The sequence below is a fragment of the Camelus bactrianus genome, chromosome 15 (genome assembly GCF_048773025.1).
Source record: "Camelus bactrianus isolate YW-2024 breed Bactrian camel chromosome 15, ASM4877302v1, whole genome shotgun sequence".
NCBI classification, from domain to species: Eukaryota; Metazoa; Chordata; class Mammalia; order Artiodactyla; family Camelidae; genus Camelus; species Camelus bactrianus.
In genome coordinates, this window is record NC_133553.1 from 60,313,666 (window position 1) to 60,334,367 (window position 20,702).

A 20,702-nucleotide genomic window follows, 5' to 3' on the forward strand; every position below is an offset into this window, starting at 1 on the left:
GCGTCTTCTCAGGCAGAGATGTAATCGGTCAGCCAAAACCTGGCTAGTAGGAAACTTGCAGGAAGTCCTTGTGAGAGCCATTTAACAATGAAATCAAGGGGGAAACCTAACTCTAATGTACTAGCTTTAAAATGCCTTTCTCTTCCCTGAAGTAAGGGCTATTGAGTTACTATTTTTATTTAAAATGAATCCTTCCAAACTAAGGTTTTCCTTTTGGTGCTTCTCTACATAGAGCACGTAGCTTTGCAGTTTTTGATAAATAATGCCAATGAGGCTTAAAGGTCTTTCCTCCTCCTATCCAGTTAAAAAGAGGAGACAGCTTCTGTAACTAGTCCACCTGCTGAGATCATTTAAAGAAGGCTGGCATGAGAAAGAAGGTACCAAATACTTGGTATCTGCAGGCACACAGGAGGATCCAGGAGACTGAAAAAAGTGAATGGTCGGCCAGGAACTTGGAACTTCACAAAATGAAGCTTAGGCTTTATTATAAATCCCTCTTTGAAGGTTACAGAAGAGACTTTAACTCTCCCAATTAATAGAAGTTTCTGAACAGATCTCTCTACAAATTATTTTGGGCTGTTAGCATACCTTTTATCATCTTAAGGGCCTAGGGCTCCATCTGCCTGCCTAGCTAATATCTCAAGGAAAATGTGTCAGGGACTTAGGGAACTGCTGCTGAGCTTCCGCAGGGCTCTGGACTGACTGATCTACCTTAAGGGTACCTCTAGGAGGAGGCAGCCTCCATTCCTGCTCTCCCTTGGAGGAGTGGTCAGGTCAGGGAAGGCCGTGGACAGAATCACACAGTCCGGTTAACTATAGAAACTAAGGCTGTCAAAAGTGAAGGAAAAAAGGGAATTCTTTGTTGCTTTGGGAGTTGACATGTAAGTACCTCAGAGAAAAAAATCTGATCAACCACTTAAAGCCAATTCTATGGCTTTTTAAAGAAAAATGATCAGCTATTGCTAGGAACCACAGATTTTGCATAAAACTAAGAAAAAAAAAGGCACTTAAAAAAAAAGTTCTGTTGGGCCATGAATGAATATGGAAGGAGGAAGCACTTTTTCCCCCGTGTATTTTCAGCACTACAGTGGGCTAATAAGCCTTAAGGAAGGGGTTCTTCACACTTAAATACCTTTTTTCAAACTCCAGATTCACATTCAAGGAGGGCGCTTAAGAAAGGAAGATCTTTTAAGTTTATACAGAAATGAACAAGTCATCTGAACCCAGAGCAAGTGACATTAGAACAATTATTTTCATAAAGCAGACTGTCTCTCAGGACAAAATATTTAATACAAAATTACCCTTGTTAAAAGAAGTTTAGAGAAAGAAGTGGTAGAGAGCATGCTTAGCATGCACAAGGTCCTGGGTTCAGTCCCCAGAACCACTTCTAGAAATAAACAAACCTGATCCCCCCCCCAACCAAAACAAAAGGACTTTTAGGGCTTTAGTTTTGGGGGCTGAACCACATAATCTTAACATCATCTCATCCACCTCCATATGCAGTAAAATCCTATCATTAAATGTGACTTCCCCGCTTTAAAATTTCTCAGACTTTATACTGGAAAATAAGCTGTTAAATTCTAATACTTAACAATTAAGGAAAAAATATAAAATTCAACAGTAGCTGTATAAAGTGCAGTGTTTCAGGTGCCTCTGCTATTCTGGGATGACTTACCATAATGCTTAAGGGCATGATCAGAACTAAGCTGCGTATTAGGATTCTGCCAGCTCCACTGTAATCTTGGTTCCGTACATAGTGAGATTTAGAAAGAACACCTTAGCATATCATTATATATGTAAAATCCTCTTAAAAGCCTAGAACTGGTTAAAAAGACATGTCTAATGGCCTCTGTTCTTAAATTGATGTATTTCACCTTCTCTTAGAGCTATCAATTGGTACATGTCTTTCCACTGAGTATGTTACAGGATAGCCCTTGGGAGTATTTACTAACATTTGATAGACAAGAAAATAAGTCTCTTACTTAGCAAAAACTGAAGATGACAACCCTTTATAATAATGAATAGCTGAACATGCCATTCTGCCATTCAACCTAATAATTATAATCAGCTTCAACTGACTGAAATTTTCAGAGTATTTTACTTCAGAGTACCCTGTTTCCCAAGAAAGTACTACTTTACCTAGAGATGACCTAAGATATTTTTGTTCACTTCCTTTGAAATAAGGTGTGACTGAAGGGTGCCTACTCTGGACCTGGTTGTGAATGCCGCTGAAGAGTATCAGTACAACTTAATGTCATCTTCGGCAGCGCTGTAAGAAGTTTAAGACCTCCCTTAAAAAACTCAAGCTGAAACGGTTTCCGCCTCGGAAGATGCTGCCAGCAGCATTCCACGAGCAAACGTGGCCAGGCTAGATTCAAACAGCCTGGCTGGCCAGTGTGCTGTGGTACACGTTAGCCTTGACAGCAGTGGCTTACAGTGACATAACGTGGTTATGAAATTCCAACTTTACCTGCAGCAAATTTTCTTAGTAGTTCCCTTTAAATTAGTAGAACTTAAGTCCACTGGAATCTGGCAGTACTAGAACCTGGGCTGGCAGTTTGAAAACCTGGGTTCTTGTCACAGCTCCCTGGTTAAGCTGATCTGCAAATAGGAGACAGTGTCAATACAGGACTGTTTTAAAGCTTAAATGGGATCATAAAGAAGGGCTGATATAAAATACAATGCAATGGTAACATATATGCTAAAGGAGGTTTGGTCCAAGGTCAAAGAACAAGTAGTTACTACTCAGACCAGAACAGCTATCATTCTGCAAGGATTTTCCAGAGACTGCTTAGATTTAGAAAACTTCACATCTGTAAGGTAACTCATGGTAGCCACTTACATTTAAAATATAGCAAAGCATTAATTTCATTTATTGAGTGAACAGACTATTAAAGCCCATAGTAGCTTGAAGAGTTTGTACTTGAAAATGGGGATAGGAATGAGAATACATTTTTTTTTTCAAAACTGCATTTATGGGTAAATTCATAAAAGCAGATAGCGAAGCATGGCAAGACATCTTGCAGTAAGCCCCAGTCTCGACTGCCATGGGGGAAAGAACACTGGAATTTTCAAAACTCAGTAAGTATGTAAATATGCCCACATCTTAAATTCATGTAATGTTTTTTGCTAACTCACAAGAATAAGCTGACAGTTTGAACAACTTGCTGTATTAAAAAACCAAAGTGTATCACACTAACATTTGTATCACTCATCTACTTTAAAAAATAGTTTCTGAATTCTTTTCCCCTTTATACTATATTGATAAGGCAAAAAAAACCCCAAAAAACCCCAAAACCCAAACCTTTTGAAGCATTAATAAAAAATTTCACCCAAATAACTACTGGTAACTTGAGAAATTTTTCAGTTGCCTTATGTGAGGATGAATAGATCCAACAAGCACATCTATAATACAAAGTAAACTGTGATTTTATTGTGAAATTCTCATAGATGGAAAATTAAATTGAATATTTATTCTGTCCATTTCATTTTACAATAATCTTAACCACTTATTTTTGTACCATGTATTTCAATTGCCTGTTTAGTGAAAATAAAGAAACCTATAATTTTTGGCTTGTTTTTAGTTTAAATTTTATCACTGAATTAAAGACCCCCACCATAAAATGTGTTGCCAACAGCCACATCCCAAGCCCCCAAGTAAAGAATGTTTTGGCTGCTACTTCAACCCCAAGGAAACAATCTTTGACTTCTATTACCTTAAAATGCCAGTGCTAGCAAAAGATTTTTGTTCCCCACAATAAAAACCAACCCTAGGATCGTTAAGGTCCTAGTTAACAAAATTTCACATGTGCAAAATTCCACTGAAATAAATATATTTCTCTCATTTATCATTCCCACCCAGCATTTGTGTTTTCAGCTAATTTAAAGGGATATAGTTTCTAAAATTAGGGCAAATAGTTCATTTTCTGCTTTCTACTTCAATGCCTTAACTCTCCTCCAACCTAAGTTACATAGTTGTGGAGGATGGCTGACATCTGACTCCAGGCATGGAAGAAACAGTACTAGCACACCTGTTAGTCTAATCATCTGCCAGTTAAGAAAGGTGTGCTGCTTTCCACCTTTATCACAGAAGAATTAGCAAAATGTTGATCAACGAAGCCATTTCCAATGGTTTTAGCGAAGGATCAGAGATAATAAGCTAGACTGCATACGTTCTAAACTTATTTTCATACAATTTATGTAATCTCCCTGAACCACTAAGCTTGGTTAAATCCCTATACAGCACAGAAGGCTCCCTAGGTCATTTATTGGGTATATTATCTGGAAAGCATATTGGATGCTGCTCTAAGATAGGTCTACAGTGCCCTGGTTGCACACACAAATGGCTGTTTTGAGTATAATGCAAGGCTCTATTTCCCTTTAGCCATAAGAATTAAAACAATACTTATCACCATACAGTTTGATATTACTTCCAATAAGTACAATATTTATTAAACATATCTTCAGTTGTTTTGTTACATAGTGTGCAACAAATTACAATATTCTGCAGCCACAAATTATATGCAGAGTATGAAGAAACTATTAATCAGATAGTGTAATCTTTCCGTTTATAACTCTACAAGGAAGAACTAGCAAATCAGATCTTACATAGAACATCTCACTAAACTTTATGCATGGAAAGTGACAGACACTGGTTGTGCTGTTTGATACAAAATGGCTGAACTTCATCTTCAGAAGACTAAACCTGACATCTAAACATGCCAATATAAACATCAAAACAAAATATATTCTAACCAACCACGGGAAACAGTCTGGTATCAGGAAAGCAACAAGGATTACACACATTATTTTATAAACCAGCACACAAAGGTTTAAAACAGTTCTGAAAATGAAGTTAGCTGTCTTGAGTCAAGGGAATAAAAAAAAAGTCAGTATTGACCATTTACAATCTCTGACCTTTGTGGAGACGGTAAGAATCTGTTGTAGTGCAGCTACATACAGTACAATTCAGGCAATTTTGTTTTTTCACTTGGGTTCAGATTGCAAATTCATTGCTGTGAGAAAAGGACGGAGGCAAATTTTAGCAGCAACCTCCACCTGACTGCTTGACCGGAGTGCTCTGAATTTTAACATTGGACTTCTCTGCACCACCAGCTGTTGCTCCAGGACCCATTCGCTTTTTAATCTCAGCTGCCATCGTCATGAAAGACTGTTCTACATTTGTTGCATTCTTAGCACTGGTTTCCAAAAATGGAATTCCAAGGGAATCAGCAAATTCCTAAGAATATAAGGCACAATTAAATTAACACTGAAAAACCTTTTTCACTTAGTGCGTATTTCATCATCTGAACCAGGAAGTGATAAAGGACTAAGTTTACTGAATCCAAAAAGACTGCACGAATTATCAGAGGATTCTAGTGCATGATTTTTAAAGCTAAGGTGGTCGTGGCCATTACGAAACTCCATACCCAAACATTGAATTCAAACTCAAATTCACCATCTCCCAATTCAGTTTGAAAAATCAAACTTTTAAACATACCTTTGCTGTTGTGTAGTCTACTACTTTCTTTGTGGTCAGATCACATTTGTTCCCTACCAACAACTTGTTGACGTTTTCACTGGCATAACGATCTATTTCCTGTAGCCACTGTTTAACATTATTGAAGGACTCCTAAAAAGATAGACATCTTAAAGAATGGCAATACAGTTCTGGATACAACGGTCCTAATGAAGCAAATAATAAACAGCAGTATCTGCTGACCATGAGACAACCCTAGCTACAAAATAACTAGTGCTGGGAAAGACGTGAACATAATAAAATAATGATACATGCCTATATGAGTAAGAAATTAGAATCTGAAGACTTGAAAATGCCTATTTGAGAGGGAAATACAGCTCAACATTAAACTGCAGTTCAGGCAAATCCAGTTGTTTTGGAATATGCAATTTAAATATATGCATTAAAATGCTACAAAACCTGGTTTTTGAAACTTGACAAACTTTTGGTTTATAAGTAAGATAGCCTAAATGTTGCTACCAGAGACGTCAAAGTTATTAAATAAATGAGTCCAAGGTAAAGCAGCTTGTTTTCTTTTCCATTCATACTTAAAAGAGGAAAATTTTCACTTTTAAATATTACATGGTAATAAGATTTCTGAAATTAGCAACATTTTTTTCCCTCATGTTGATTATCACTCACCCATTACTTCTAATGGCACTGAATGTGAAGTCTATAGTTCTAGTCATCTCCTAATTTGCTATGATTTCATAGCTGAGGTGAGATTTAACATTTGCTACAAGAATTATAAATTCTAGGTGGTTGAATTTGCTCCTACCATGTCTTCTCAAAAGACTTTCAGGATCAAGTGACTCCTGGCCAAGAAACAAAAGCAGAATCATCCCATTCCCCAATGGATTCAAATGAAACTGATAATAAAATCAGGTACAACTCCAAGAGAAGACACTGGAGAAGATCAAGCTGAGTCTATAAGGAGCCCAGGAAATGAGGTGCCACACATACTCATGCTGTGTCCAGGTCACCTGCGTCTTTCCATATCACTCTGAAAATACCACTATTACCTGAACAGCTGGATATATTTAATTGGGAAAATGATTTTTCTCTGTGTCAGTGTTTCTGCACTAGTGCTTTGTTTGGCTCAGTAATAAATATGTGAGCTTTTTGTTGGAAAAAGAATTACAAATTCTAACTTTCAAAGTTCATCTTTCATTCTTTTGACAGGAAAAAAAACAGGACCCTGAAATTTTCTAACTTTCTGATCAAAAGAATGGCCCTTAGACCACATTCTTCACACTATGTCCACATCCCCCTACCTTCCTTTCAACAGCAAATCTTTACTCTCCTCTATAAGCTCACCCTATTTCTGAACTACATCCTATACAGGCAGAAACCCCTAATTTTACTTTTGGCAATGCTGACAGGTCTAATTACCAGGCAAATTCCTATTAATACTTAGCACCAAGGACACAGTATAAACCAAGCAACCCCAGTTCCCTACAAACTTGCCAAAACAATCAGTTATTTAGCTGATAATAGATATAACTGGTCCCTTAAAAGCAAATGTAAAACCAATTACTAAAATTCCTATTTACTAAAGGAAAATAATAATAAATTTTGGTTGACCAATTCACTATGTATTTCAATGATGTAGGGGAGAAAAATAACAATGCATCTGTTCTTAAAAGATTATTGGTTTAAAACATGGTTTTTATGTGATTCACTCATTTAGGGGTAGACGAAGTCTTCTGCCATATAAATAATATTGATAGCTTATACGCAAAGTAAAAGAATCTGATATTTATCAATTAGTAACTTCCTACTTTGTGAGTATAACACAATTTTCTCTTGGAACTTACCTGATCTGTCACATCATACACAACTATGATGCCATGGGCTCCTCTGTAGTAACTGGAGGTGATTGTTCGAAATCTTTCTTGGCCTGCTGTGTCCCACTATCATAAAACAATTAAGAAATCCAAACAATTGCATTAAAATACAGTTGGAGAAAAGGAAAGGAGGAGGGAGAACAGTTTAATTTACACAGTTGTCAAGATTTTGACATGGAAACATTAGCTCTCCATGCTCAGACTACTAAACTGCACAGTAACTGTCAAATACCTGAAGGTCCAGAAAAGAAGGTAGTACCTACAATTTAGCTTGTAGTAATGCTACCAGTACTGTAATTATAAGCTCTTTGAGATGAGGAGCTATGTCATACTCTTTATATCCCCTACAGCCTTCAGCACTGTACAAGGCTAGTATGAATGCAAAGACAGGTTGACTTGGTATTAGGAAAAGCTCCTGGTCTAATGCCTCTTTAAACACAGTACACTCTTACACATAAGAGAAAATCACCTGCAAGACATTTTATCATCAGGGAAACCACTGAAAGGACCTAATTCAGATTACTACCAGTCAAGACAGCACTTTAACCATCTCAGGAACATTTATCTTAGTCCTAGGGAAAACAGTATAAGGAAGATGACCCCAAGTACTTCTATAAAATTAATCTTAAGAACAGTTTACCACATCTCAACTACTTAGGCTCCAATGCTGAAAAACACATCGTTACATTAAAGTTCTGGGTTTTAAAAAACTAATTTTTAAAAATACCAGGAAAGCTCAATTGTTAGATTTTAAAAGCCTTGCTTTTAACAAGGGCAGTAAGAATTTTGCTTAAATTGCTCCTAGACAATGACCTTTTCTTTTAAAAAAAATTTGTATCATCAAAATAGCTACCTACCCCACTAAAAGATACTGGTAAAAGATAACATCTTGATGGATATAGGGTAATAAAGAGTGGTTGCTTAATGCTTACCATTGAAAAAAAACAAAACAAAAGATGGACTTTAAGCCTAAAGCAAGTGGAGATTAAGCTGCACCAGCCTTTAGGGGGAAGGAATTATAAAGTTTTGGAATATGTCTGCGAGCTTGGTGTTGATCCCCACCAGCATCTTAAATGGCAAAAAAAAAAAAGAAAGAAAGAAAGAAAGAAAGAAAGAAAAAAGGTCAGGAACACTCAGTGGAATCACTTCCTTTTCTAAGACCCAGCCAACCTCTGACTGTTAAAAGTAAGTTGCAATTTTGTGGAAATTCGAATACAGACCAGATACTAGATAGTATTAAGGCATTAGTGTCAATTTTGTTAGATGTGATAATGGTAGTTACACAGTAAAATAGAGATGCATAATTAGTATTTCTGGAGCAAAATATCATAATATCTATAATTTACTTTAACAAACTCCAGAGGAAAAAGAATGAAGCAAATAAGGTAAAATGTTAACTGTAAATCTAAAACCGACAAAAACAAGCCACGACAGCTTCATTACTTTGTTCACCCAAAGTATCAGCCTGAGAGTCAGAAGACTATTTAGATCTACTGTATCAGTCAGGAGCCTTGAAGAATTTCAGGTATCTGGAAAAGCACGAGCTCTGGAGGCAAACCAATGTGACTTCAAAGCATCCAATCTAGGTTCCTGGTTATTTACTGTAGGAAGAGTCACCTAACAGCATCTATAAATCCCAGATAACACCCTCTTAAATGAATTGTGTTTGTAAAATGCCTAGCACAATGCTTGATTATAGAAGCTGCTCAATAAAATTTCAGTTCTCCTCTCTTCTCCACCCACCAACTCCTTTCACAAAGATAGTATAAGAAAAAGACAGTTTCTGAATAAATGTTAACAAAGAATTGTGGCTAACTAAGCAATGGCATCCAGAGGGTAAAATTTCTGATGTCTCCCTGCCACTCTGAAAACTCCCCTGACTCTACATCCTAACAGTACCTTCCTCTATAACTGATCACCCTTTAGGTATCTAATCCTTATTACCCCTCATACTCAACAGGGGAACTGATTTTCCCATGTTTGTCTCTCCCACTGAAATGGGATCTCCTCCCATGGGGCTATGTTTCATTCATCCCTGTAACCTTGAATCTATCTGAATGCCTGGTGTGATGTAAGCATTTCCATAAAGCTTCATGAAGGAACAATCACAGAAAGAGGCCTTCCATTGTATGGGACTGGACTCTGTACATGCCCTGCACTGCTTAATGTTTCATAATCACTAACTCTGATAAAGACCCAGATGGCAACTTGAACAGAAAAAGCTAACCAAAATATAGATCAACCCAATCATTTTGGAAGACCCAGAAAACTTGGAAAGATAATTCAAGCCAGGCAAGATGAAATGTAACAGAGTTGAAAAAGTTAAATACTGCGTTTAGATTTTAAAAACACTAGTCACAAAATGTAAGATTAAAACAAAACAAAACTTAAGATCCAAATTGGTAGGCAATATGGTTGTTGAGACAGCAAATGTAGTAAACTCAGGCTTTATTTTTACGTCCTTGAATGGGTCAATGATGAGAAAATGGCTTGAGTCCCTGACATTCAAGAGAAAAAAAAAACAGGAGTCCAAATCAATAGAGAATTTACCCCATGTAGCCCACACTGGCTGGACTATATCCTGTATTTGATTTTAGGAATCGTATTTTAATAAAAGGCACTTATAAAATGCAAGTGTATCCCAAATTGTAAAGGGTTCTGGAAATATGCTTTCAGAAAGGAATGACTGACTTCAGGGGTAGAAGGTTGTGATAAGATCAATCTAAATGGCAGGCTGCCAGCAGAAAAGGAATTAATCTCATTCTGGCAGCTGTAAAAAGCAAAGGAATACGAGACAGAAGTTAAAGGAAACTGGCTTCAGCTCAATATAAAGAATTAACAATTAGAGGTTATTTATAAGTAGAACCAGCTGCTTTGAAAAATGGTGGGCTTCCCAGAAATGTTCAAAAAAAGACACCAGATAGTGAAAGGAAACTGCTACTGAAGATGAAAGGACACTGAGTGACCTTTAAGATCCCTTCCAGTCATAGGAAAGTAACAATATATGGATATTTTACAAATATGTATCCAAATCTTACTGAGACCAATGATCACACACAACATAATCATTTCACATCAATAAGTTACAGGCTTGGGTGCATCCTTCTGAAATATTCTTTATGGTGCCAAGCTGGCACTCTACATGTAATGGGAAAAATCAATATGGAAGATAATCTGTTCACTGACTGAAAGTATTTAAAGCTATCTCTGATAACTATATGTTTGCAAGTCTTAATTTGGAGTTTCAAGTGTGTTTACTTGTGTCAAAATCCACAATTCTTTTGTAATGTACCTTTCTTTTCCTTATGACGGTCACATAAGAAAGGAAGCAGCTAAAAAAATAACCTATCAAATATTCACTTACCTAGGTATGTCACATCATTAGTAACATTTGTATATTGCCCAAAAGTTTGCAAAGGGCTTTCACATACATAATCATATACACATACACAGTTACAGATCTGGTTCTCACAACTACCTTATTAGTTAATAAATCAAGTATTATCAAACTTATTTTACAGATAAGAAACTGAGTCTCAGGGCAAAGGCTGAAGTTAAGTTAAACCCATGACTCTTTAATTAATAAATACCAAAATGAAGTCAATAAATCCAAGTTCTCTGACTCCAAATTCAGAACTCCTTACAGTTCTCAAGTGTGTTATCAATTCCATGAAAAGAACAGTTACTTGTTTTCTATGTTACCTCATACTAATAGCCAACTCTTAAAGATACCCAGAGATTACTATATATAAAATAGATAAAAAAAAATTTCTTCTGTATAGCACAGGATATTCAATATCTTGTAGTAACCTATAATGAAAAAGAATATGAAAACAAATATATGCATGTATATGTATGACTGAAACACTGTATGCTGTATACCAGAAATTGACACACTGTAACTGACTATACTTCAATTAAAAAAAAAAAAAACACTCAGAGATTAATTCTTTTCAAGACCACAGATATGTCCACATTGGTAGTGTGGTAGACCCATATTAAGTTTCTAATACAATTGCCTGTTATTAATTCAGGGTTGGGGATCTAAGGATTGATAAGGGGGTAAGGACGGCACAGGGTCACAAAACATTGAAAACAGAGCTATGGATCACTTGGTTCTGCTAATAACTGTAGGCAAGTCATTAAATCTCTTTAGCATCCATTTTCTGAGCTGTAAAACGTGAGAAAAGCTAAGTTCCTTTCTAATAAAATTCTACATTTCTACAGTGTTGGTACATACTATCTAATAAATACTCTTCAACTAAGCCACATATGAAGAAACTTCTCCTAGGTTTCTTTTAATGTTTCACAATATTCAGCACAATAAAAGACATACAAAACACGTGCAATATATTTCCGCTTTAAGACAAGGTAAACTTCAACTTAGACCCCACTAATAAAAAGCACAAGAAAAAGAACTAGGACCAAGTTTGACTTAAAACATGTATTTCTCTGCTTTATGAACCGGAAATTCAATGAGAAAGGTAATCTTAAGAGAAATCACTTTATTTTGAATCTAAATAATTCTTATTCTACCACTATCACAGATGCATAATTAAGCTACTTTAATTTTGTTCACATATTAAAAAAATAACACTCTAAATTTACCAAAATAATTTCCCAAAAACTTTCTAGTCCAAAAATTACTTACTATTTGAAGCTTGATTGTTTTCCCATCTAATTCTATAGTTCTTATCTTGAAATCCACACCAATTGTGCTGATGTAGCTTTCTGTGTATGTATCATCCTGAAGGGAAAACAAGTTAACAATTAAAATGAATGTTCAAATGTAAATAAGAAAATATAATGTTAACTTTTACCTACAAAGCTGGTAAGGTTTATAAGGCATAACATTTTGAGAACAGCCACTCCAACCTGCTACAGCACTGAGTTTCATGTTCTGAAGACAAAGTGCTATTTAACAGTGGTTTCTTCTTAAGATTTTTTCAATAGCTATTCTTTAATTTTTCCAAACATCTATTGGCAAATTCTTTACATACATCATACAGAAAAAGGTTTTATATTTTCAATGATTATGAATGATTTTTCTAACATGCTAATCAGCAAAACTCTTGCTCCTCCATCCTCCCGTCCAATTTATTCACAAGGCAATGATCATGTCATTCTCTTCTAATGAACTTTTTTAGAAGTCAATTTTATTTCCTAGTTATCACTTTTAAAAACTGAGATGTAATTCACATACTGAAATATAATATTTATTTCTTAATGGAGATACTGGGGATTGGACCCAGGGCCTCGTGCATGCTAAGGATTCACTCTATCAGTGAGCTACTTTCCCAATTCATCCTTTTAAAATGTATAGTTCAGTGGTTTGCAGTATGTTCAGAAAGTTGTAAAACCATCACCACTATTTAATTCTAAAACATTTTCCTCACCCCAAAAGAAAACCCTACACCTAGTAGCAGTCACTCTCCATTTTCTCTTCTCCCCCGACTCTGGAAACTACTAATCTACTTTATGTCTCTATGGATTTGCCTGTTCTGGACATTTCACATGAATGGAATCATACAATGTGGCCTTTTGTGCCTCGCTTCTTTCACTCAGCATAAACTTTTCAAGGTTCAGCAATGTTACAGCATGAATCAGTACACTTCATTCCTTTTTATGGCTTATATTGCATGGATATACCAAAATTTGTTTATCCACTCATCAACTGGTGGACATTTGAGTGGTTTCTACTTTTGGGCTACTATAATTAATGCTGCTATGAGCATTTGTGTGCAAGTTTTTTGTGTGAACAATGTTTAACTCAAGGTTAAACCTTTAAAATTATACCTGTTTCTTTCTCAAGTGTCTGTTACAATATTTTACTCGTAATGGAAACAAAATTCAGTTTTTTTCTTTAAGTGAAAATGTTTGTGAAAAGATTTGTGAATGGAGAGATCAGGCTTTTACCACCTAAATTCAATGAGGAATCTTTTCAGGCACATAAAGCACCACCTAGGAAGTATTCCACCAATAAAGATGGGCCTAAATCTAATCAAGCCTCTATCTATCAAGAGCAGCACTGTCGAAAGAACTTTTTAGATGATGGAAAGGTTCCATAAACTGTCATAGTCAGTACAGTAGCCACTAGCCCCATGTGGCTAGTGAGAATAAGGAACTGAATTTTTTATTCTATTCAACTTTAATTTATATTTAAATAGTCATATGGGACTAACAGCTTCCATAAAGATAGCACAGCTCTGGGCCTTATTTCCAATTACAGAAACATAAGGGATAAGGGAACTAGTTTAAAGACACCACAGAAAAGCAAAGTGACAAGTCTAACATGTTGGGCAATCTGCAGGACAACTGCCCCAGTTTCTGCAAAAGGTAAATGGCATGAAAAATACATAAATAAAAAAGAGGGAGGATGGAAAAACTCTAAGAGACTGAGCAGGAAAACAGCCAAGTGGGATGTGTGAACCATGTCTGAATCATGATTTCAAACCAACTCTTAACACCACACTTCTTAGACAACCAGGGAAACTTACTTTGTAAGTTGATAAATGTATTTTATATGAAAATGTCCAGTTTTTAGAAGTGCATACTGAAGTATATAAAGGGAAAATGACACATTTGGGATCTACATTTGCTGCACTCCAACAAAGAGAAGAAAAAAAAGGATTAAATGAAGCCAGTGTGGGTGAGTCTTGATAATGCTGAATCCGTACATGGGACTGAAACAAAAGATGTCCAAGAGAAAACTGTAAAATGCGATCAGAAAGAGTTCCCAGTGCCTAGAGGTAGCTATGTTGACTTATCCTTCACATATATTCACATTTCTGCACACATGGAATCACTGGGTAAAAGGATATTTTTAAAGAACTGAATGTATTTGACAAAATGCTCTTTATCATTATTAGGTATTCACTTTTATAAAAATTTTAATATTTTAATAGAGAAGTATCAGGTACTATAGAAAAGTAGAGAACAAAATGAATGCAATAAACATTAATTTTGCACTTCTTCATGCCAGGTGCTTTATTAGAAATATTTTATTAAATGCTTTGTTAGAATTCTTATAAATCCCTAAATGACTCACACTTAAATGCCTCTGAACCATTGCACTTATTATCTCTTCTGTCCCAATTCTCAGTGCTTTGCTAGTACTTCCATGGTTTCATTTTAAACTATTATATATAATGAAATTATATATATATTTATTTAAAAATAAGATTCATTAATATCACTCATTAGAAAAGTCATATTAGGTATCTGAGATGCTATCAAGCTTGCAGTAGTAAATTTAAATTTTCCAAAATTCTAATTTTCCCTTGAAAGCTTGAATTTATTACAGGCAGCAAATACTGTCAGATATTTTCCTTGAAGTGACAGTCTCTGCTCATCTGACAAAATGTGTACCCAATACTCAATTCTACATAACTATAGTTTGTTAGTTGTTCTTTCAAGTTAAAGAAAAAGAAGAAGAAAAGTTCTTCAATTAAAAAAAGCAATTAGTTTAGCTCACAATGCAAACTATACAAATGCTTTTCTTTCCCCTGAGACAACCAACATACTTCAGTCTACAGTAAAAGCACTTTTTGCACAGTACTCATTTCTTCACACAAAATATTTAAAAAATACACAAGAATCAAGATTTTTCAAAATTAATCATGTTTAAAAGCAACCTAATTGTCCATCAACAAATGAGTGGATAAAGAAGATATATACACACAAACATATCCTACTCAGCCATTAAAAAAAAAAATGAAATTCTGCCACGTGCAACAACATGGACAGACCTGGAGAGTATTATGCTAAGTGAAATAAGTCAGACAAAGAAAAATACTGAATGATATCATTTATATGTGGAATCTAAAAAAATAAATTGGTGAATATAACAAAAAAGAAACAGACTCACAGATATACAGAACAAACTAGTGGTTATCAGTGGGGAGATAGATGAGGGGAGGGGCAAGATAGGGATGGGGATTAAGAGGTACAAACTAGAATATGAAATTAAAAGCTACAAGGATCTATCATACAACACAGGGAATAGAGCCAATATTTTATAGTAACTATAAAAGGAATGTAACCTTTAAAAATTATGAATTACTGTTGTGCTGAAACTTATATAATATTGTACATCAACTATAACTCAATTAAAAAAAAAAGATAGAAAAAAAATTAATCATTTTGTTTCACCAAAAACATTCTTAAGTGAAAATGGTGTCTCCCTGCCCTGTGAGTGAATAGAGGTAAATACCATGACTATGAGTATAGTTTAGGACTTACCAATACTTTGACATGGTGCTAATAAGGCACCAGCAGTTTTACCCACCATATCATCAGAGGGAAAGGTCAACAGAGTGAAAAAAGGCAAACGTTTTGTTAGTGCTATTTAGTAAATACTAACAGTTTAGCGTTACTAGGAAAGTAGCTTTGATCTCATGGACTCCACTGAGAGGGTCTTGCTAATCCCCATTGGCCCATACTCTTAAGAACCAACGATGAAGACAGTGAGAAGGAAAACACACTAAATTTAAAGGCAGCTGGTAAAGACTATGAAGGAGACTCTAGATTCTATTAGGTTGAAAGTCATTAATCAGTTTGTAAATTTCAGCATATAAAACCCTATGCCATTGTCCAAAAAAGTTTTTTTGATTCTACTAAAGTTGTACTTGAAGACTTGTTTTCCATCAAGTCACTTTCAACACAGGCCAGTTATTTTCCTCTTAACTCACAACTTTTGCTGGAATGAAACATGACCTCCAGGAAGAGTATTAGATCTGACTTTATAACCACATTTTGCTTAAATTTCTTCTAAGAGTAACAGCACTTCTATTTAAGAGTCTAGATATCAGTAGGGATGTACACTTGGAGGCTTTAAATATATAAGTTCTGGAAAATTAATATTCTGAATAAAATTGTTTAATGTTTTGTCTACCTGGAAAACATACACAGCATTAATTTCTTTAAAAGCATTTTAATTTCAACTTACCGCAAATCTAAGAAGGAGGCAAGACTTTCCAACCCCAGAGTCGCCAATCAGAAGTAACTTGAATAAATAATCACTGCAAAAAGGAAAAGAAAACCACATTAATGAAAAGCATATTGTACTGTAAGTTCTACAATGACAGAAATACAGCCAAGAATAACAGCTCACTGAGGAAGACTACAGCTCCTGAAAAGCCCATGAGTGACTTAACAGAAGTCAAAACTGCAACCAACAGTAGGAGCCCTTTTGATGAATCACTGAACATGAGAGAATTATGTAAATGTGAGATAGGCAACACCAGCCATGATCTCTAAGATCAGTGAACTTTCACTTCCAAGGAAAGAATGACAGGAAAGGTAAGTGGTAAGCATTCTTGGAGAGCCCAAGAGACTTATGCTAGAAAAAATCCCACTCTTCTGCAATATTAAAGCACAGGGAGTTAACTTTCCATTGTTGTTGCCAATGAAACAAATCTCTCCTTCAAATTTCAAGCTCAAATCATTTCACAGCAGTCCTCCAGCAAACGGCTTTTATGATCCTTCCCTAGCATCCACCTGGAATTCCTCCCTTAAGAGAGGGAGGAAGGGAGGGAAGAGGGAAGGAAGGAAGGAAGGAAATGGATCATTTAACTTCTGAAAGCCTGCATTATAAATATTTTAAACTGGAGATGCAGTAAAACCAAAGACTGTTTATAGAAACATACAACCATACCAACATTCAAAGCTTGCATAAAGCATTCTTCAGAAAACACTGAAGGCTCCGCTCTGTTTATGCACGTTTACCACTGCCAAGCCTAACTCAAAAACCATCCCCAGGGATTCCTCCATGGATCTGAAGACAACAGTCGGTCAGCCTATGGTCTCCAAAGGAATCCCTCATAGATTCTTCCTAACTCTATAAACAGTTTCATATGTTCTTTTAAAGCAATTTCAAAACAACAACAAAAAGATTCAGATTTTACAGATTTTTAAGATGATAATTCATGATTTTTAATGTTGTTCTTTGTGAGTTAGTTCTTAAAAAATGCTACCTACTTAAAGTGAAACCCAAATATCACTTGTAAATCAAATGTAGATTACAATTATCATATTTACATGTAAGGGAGATGTTTAAAAGTGATTATCTCTGTGAATATTCATCAATTGTTACCCAGGTGTTAAAACATCTTTCTGGTTTTATCAAGTTACCATAGTACACTTATTGTCTCTAATTATCTAAAGGAAAAACATTTTTTAAAAAATCCAAAGTACCTTAGCCAGCAGCAAAATAAAGGTCACAATAGGAAGTAAGCTTTTAAACATGTCATTAAGAAGGGTTGAATAGGATGAACTTAGTAACTAAACCCTTTTCAGTTTGAGATTTTAAAGAAAGAAAGGGGATAATGGGGATAATGATTATAAAAATTTACCCTTAATAAGTTATTGATAACTAATTCCAAACAACTTTTATTAGTATAGATGCTGACTGACTTTAGTACTATTGATAGCTTCCTCTTTAATTAAACCAAATGAATTCTTAAGACTGCTGAACACTGAACATTAGCAATAAGTACATCAAAAATTTTCATTTGTTAGCAAGAATAATCACACCATTGATACTACTACAATTATTTAATTTTTAACAGAAATTTTGACAAAACAAATGCCTTGAATTTACCAACTTCCCTAAGCACAGTGCCAGGTATTCAGTAAGTACTCAATAAACATTCTCTGAATCTGTGGTACTGGGTCCTGCTATAGTAAATGACAGCATTGGGCCACAGATGTTGCCTGTGGTATCATTCACTACCTTAGAGATCAATTTCTCTATTTCAGAATAACCGTAAGGCTGGAAAAAACATGAATGCTTCCTAATTATATTACAAGTTATATTATGGTTCTTCCTCTAAACTTTTTCATGTCTACTTTACTATGACAATGACACTTCATACTTTCTCCCCATAAGTAATCTGGAGTCTATTTTTCCCTACTCTTATGTTTAACATGTCTATCCCTGTGAAAGTAAAATGACTTATTCATCCAAAATATAGCATTGTGACTTTTAGAAAGCACTGTGCTAAGAGATCAGAGAACATTTTAATGTTGCATTTTTAATCAGGTCTCTTTCATTGTGAGAAACAGCTAAAAGTATCTATAGCCATCCTTGATTAACATTTTGGTCAAAATACTAGAGAAAAAAATTTACAGGGACATGGCATGTTAAAAGGACATAGACACCAACTTAAAAGTTCTCTCAATGGTCAAGACAACAGTTTGAGCCACAAAGTAAATAACCATGTACTGAATTATAACCCAAAGAATTAAATAAGCATCTGTAATTCCACAGGTATAAATGATTAAACAAATAAATGGGAAAGAAAGGACAAATCTTTCTTACAGGAGGATTCCTAGTAATACATGAAGAAGGAATGAGAGAAGTTAAAAAAAAAATCACCAGTAGATTAACCTCTACAGGCAAGATCCATTAATGTATGCTAAAATTAGTAGGTGAAATGTTAAGAAGAATTAGGATATTTGTTATGTCCTCAAAGTATGTCCCCCCAAATATTTATTACTGCAGTGGTTTTAACATATGCCCACAAATTTGTTGAATACTCCTCTCTCCAGGAGATGGAGCTTAATTCCCTCCCCTTTAGTATGGGTTCTTAATGACTGGTTTCTAACAGAGCATGGAAAGGGAAAAACAGTTACTTTACAATGGAGAAGCCTGACAGGCAGCAATTTTACTAAGTGACGATGGTGAACATAAACTGCAATAAGTCACGTTGCTGTCTTGTACCTTCTGGTACAAGAGTAGAGTAGATATGAGTAGAGTGCTTTACCTCTACGGTATCTCTCCCCAAATCCATAACCCCAGTCTAATCATGAGAAGACATCACACAAATGTAAACTGAGAGAAATTCCACAAAATACCTAAAAGTATTCTTCAAAAGTGTCAAGATTATGAAAATAAGACTGAGAAGCTCAGACTGAAAGAGATATAACAATTGTCATGATACAACACAATTAAATACATGGTATCTTGGATTAAATTCTGGAACAGAAAAAGGACATTAGTGGGAAAAACTGGAGAAACCGGAATAAAAGTCTTTAGTTTAGTTCATAGTGTACCAATGTTAATTTCCTAATTTTGATAAAGGTACCATGGTATGTACGATGTTAATATTAGGGGAAGCTGGGTGAAGGGTACACAAGAATTCTCTGTACTACTTTTACAACTCTTCTGTAAATCTAAATTTATTTCAAAATGAAAAGATTTTAGAAAAACACAACTATGAAGAAGTTAGTGAACTGAGTAGAATCTCTTTGAAAAGCTGGCCCTGGTATTTTTTTAAACACAAAAGAGAGATTTTGTGTTTTCTGAAGTTAGATCAACAATCATAAATCATGCTGGAATCCGTGAAATAAAAGCTTTGTTTTCAAGACACAAGTATTTTTATCATCAGAGAAAAATAAAGAGGAGACAATTCTGGGAAAAAGCTAACACAGTTCATGTAAGATTGAAATAGATTAAGGATAGATGGAAAGGGGGAGATTCAGAGAAATTAACAGGCTTTTAACAAGTGGATAATGGGGTGTCAAAGATAATAGCAAGTGGAAAATTTTTTTTGCTATCAGTTTCTTCTCAGGTCAACTCATGGTCTACTTCAGCAATATTGTAATTCTCTACTTTCATTATTTATGATCTAAATATAATCTTGATACCGATGCCATTTTTAATGCAAGCATTAACATTTGCTATACCTTTTAAAAAGTCACTATTGTGAGAGCATGAAACAGTATTTTTTAAAAGTAACTAAAACTCATTTCAGCTCAAAATTCTATTCAGGTAAAATGTTTTCCTTTTCATGAAGCTACCAAACTGCATATATAAAATATGAAGTAGGTGATGAATCTGCTTGTTTCTAAATCTAAAACACTACTAGGAACTCTGAAATCTCAAAAGTGACTATTATGTGAAATACATTGTTATGTGAAAAGATTACAGAACATTTTGTTTAGTATAACCCATTTTTGTCAAAAAAAATTTGTACGCACAGAAGATTTGGGGGAAAAATGGACACTTCTAAGCTGTAGGATTACATTCGATATTTTCTTTATACTTTAAAACAACAGTCTGCAGTAAACCTGTATTACTTTTATAACCAGAAAAAAACCATTATTTGAAGGGAGGAAAAAATTTTAATCAGTGGGTTTATTCAATGACTGAACACCCTTGGCAAGTACTTTCAGCAAATCTGTCATAATACAAATGACTCCTAAGTAGGTACAGTAGTAGGTCAAGGTTGTAAGCAGACAGCATCGGCACATTCCCAATACAGTCACAAGCATATGAAGCCAACTTCTGGGATTAAATGAGAATTTTGGGATTAAACTTTTTTTCTTCTTTTATG

General features: G+C 35.0%; 2 protein-coding genes across 10 annotated transcripts in view; one reads left to right on the forward strand and one right to left on the reverse strand.

Annotated features, from left to right (window-relative positions):
- Nucleotides 1-3,570, forward strand: part of CEP68 (centrosomal protein 68) — a 39,754-nt gene extending 36,184 nt beyond the window's left edge. For 7 of the 9 annotated variants that reach the window (XM_074341235.1, XM_074341229.1, XM_074341234.1 and 4 more), the window contains one exon: nucleotides 1-3,570. In XM_074341235.1, the coding sequence (XP_074197336.1) occupies nucleotides 1-24 (24 nt within the window). In that variant the 3' untranslated portion in view covers nucleotides 25-3,570. The other 2 variants (XM_074341230.1, XM_074341231.1) reach the window with 2 other exon arrangements.
- RAB1A (RAB1A, member RAS oncogene family) overlaps nucleotides 3,407-20,702 on the reverse strand; it is a 27,261-nt gene continuing 9,965 nt past the window's right edge. The window contains exons 2-6 of the mRNA XM_074341238.1: nucleotides 16,313-16,385; nucleotides 12,017-12,112; nucleotides 7,336-7,431; nucleotides 5,501-5,632; nucleotides 3,407-5,239 (exon numbers count right to left, since the gene is read on the reverse strand). Of these exons, the coding sequence (XP_074197339.1) occupies nucleotides 5,042-5,239; nucleotides 5,501-5,632; nucleotides 7,336-7,431; nucleotides 12,017-12,112; nucleotides 16,313-16,385 (595 nt within the window). The 3' untranslated portion in view covers nucleotides 3,407-5,041. The remainder of the gene's footprint in view (nucleotides 5,240-5,500; nucleotides 5,633-7,335; nucleotides 7,432-12,016; nucleotides 12,113-16,312; nucleotides 16,386-20,702) is intronic.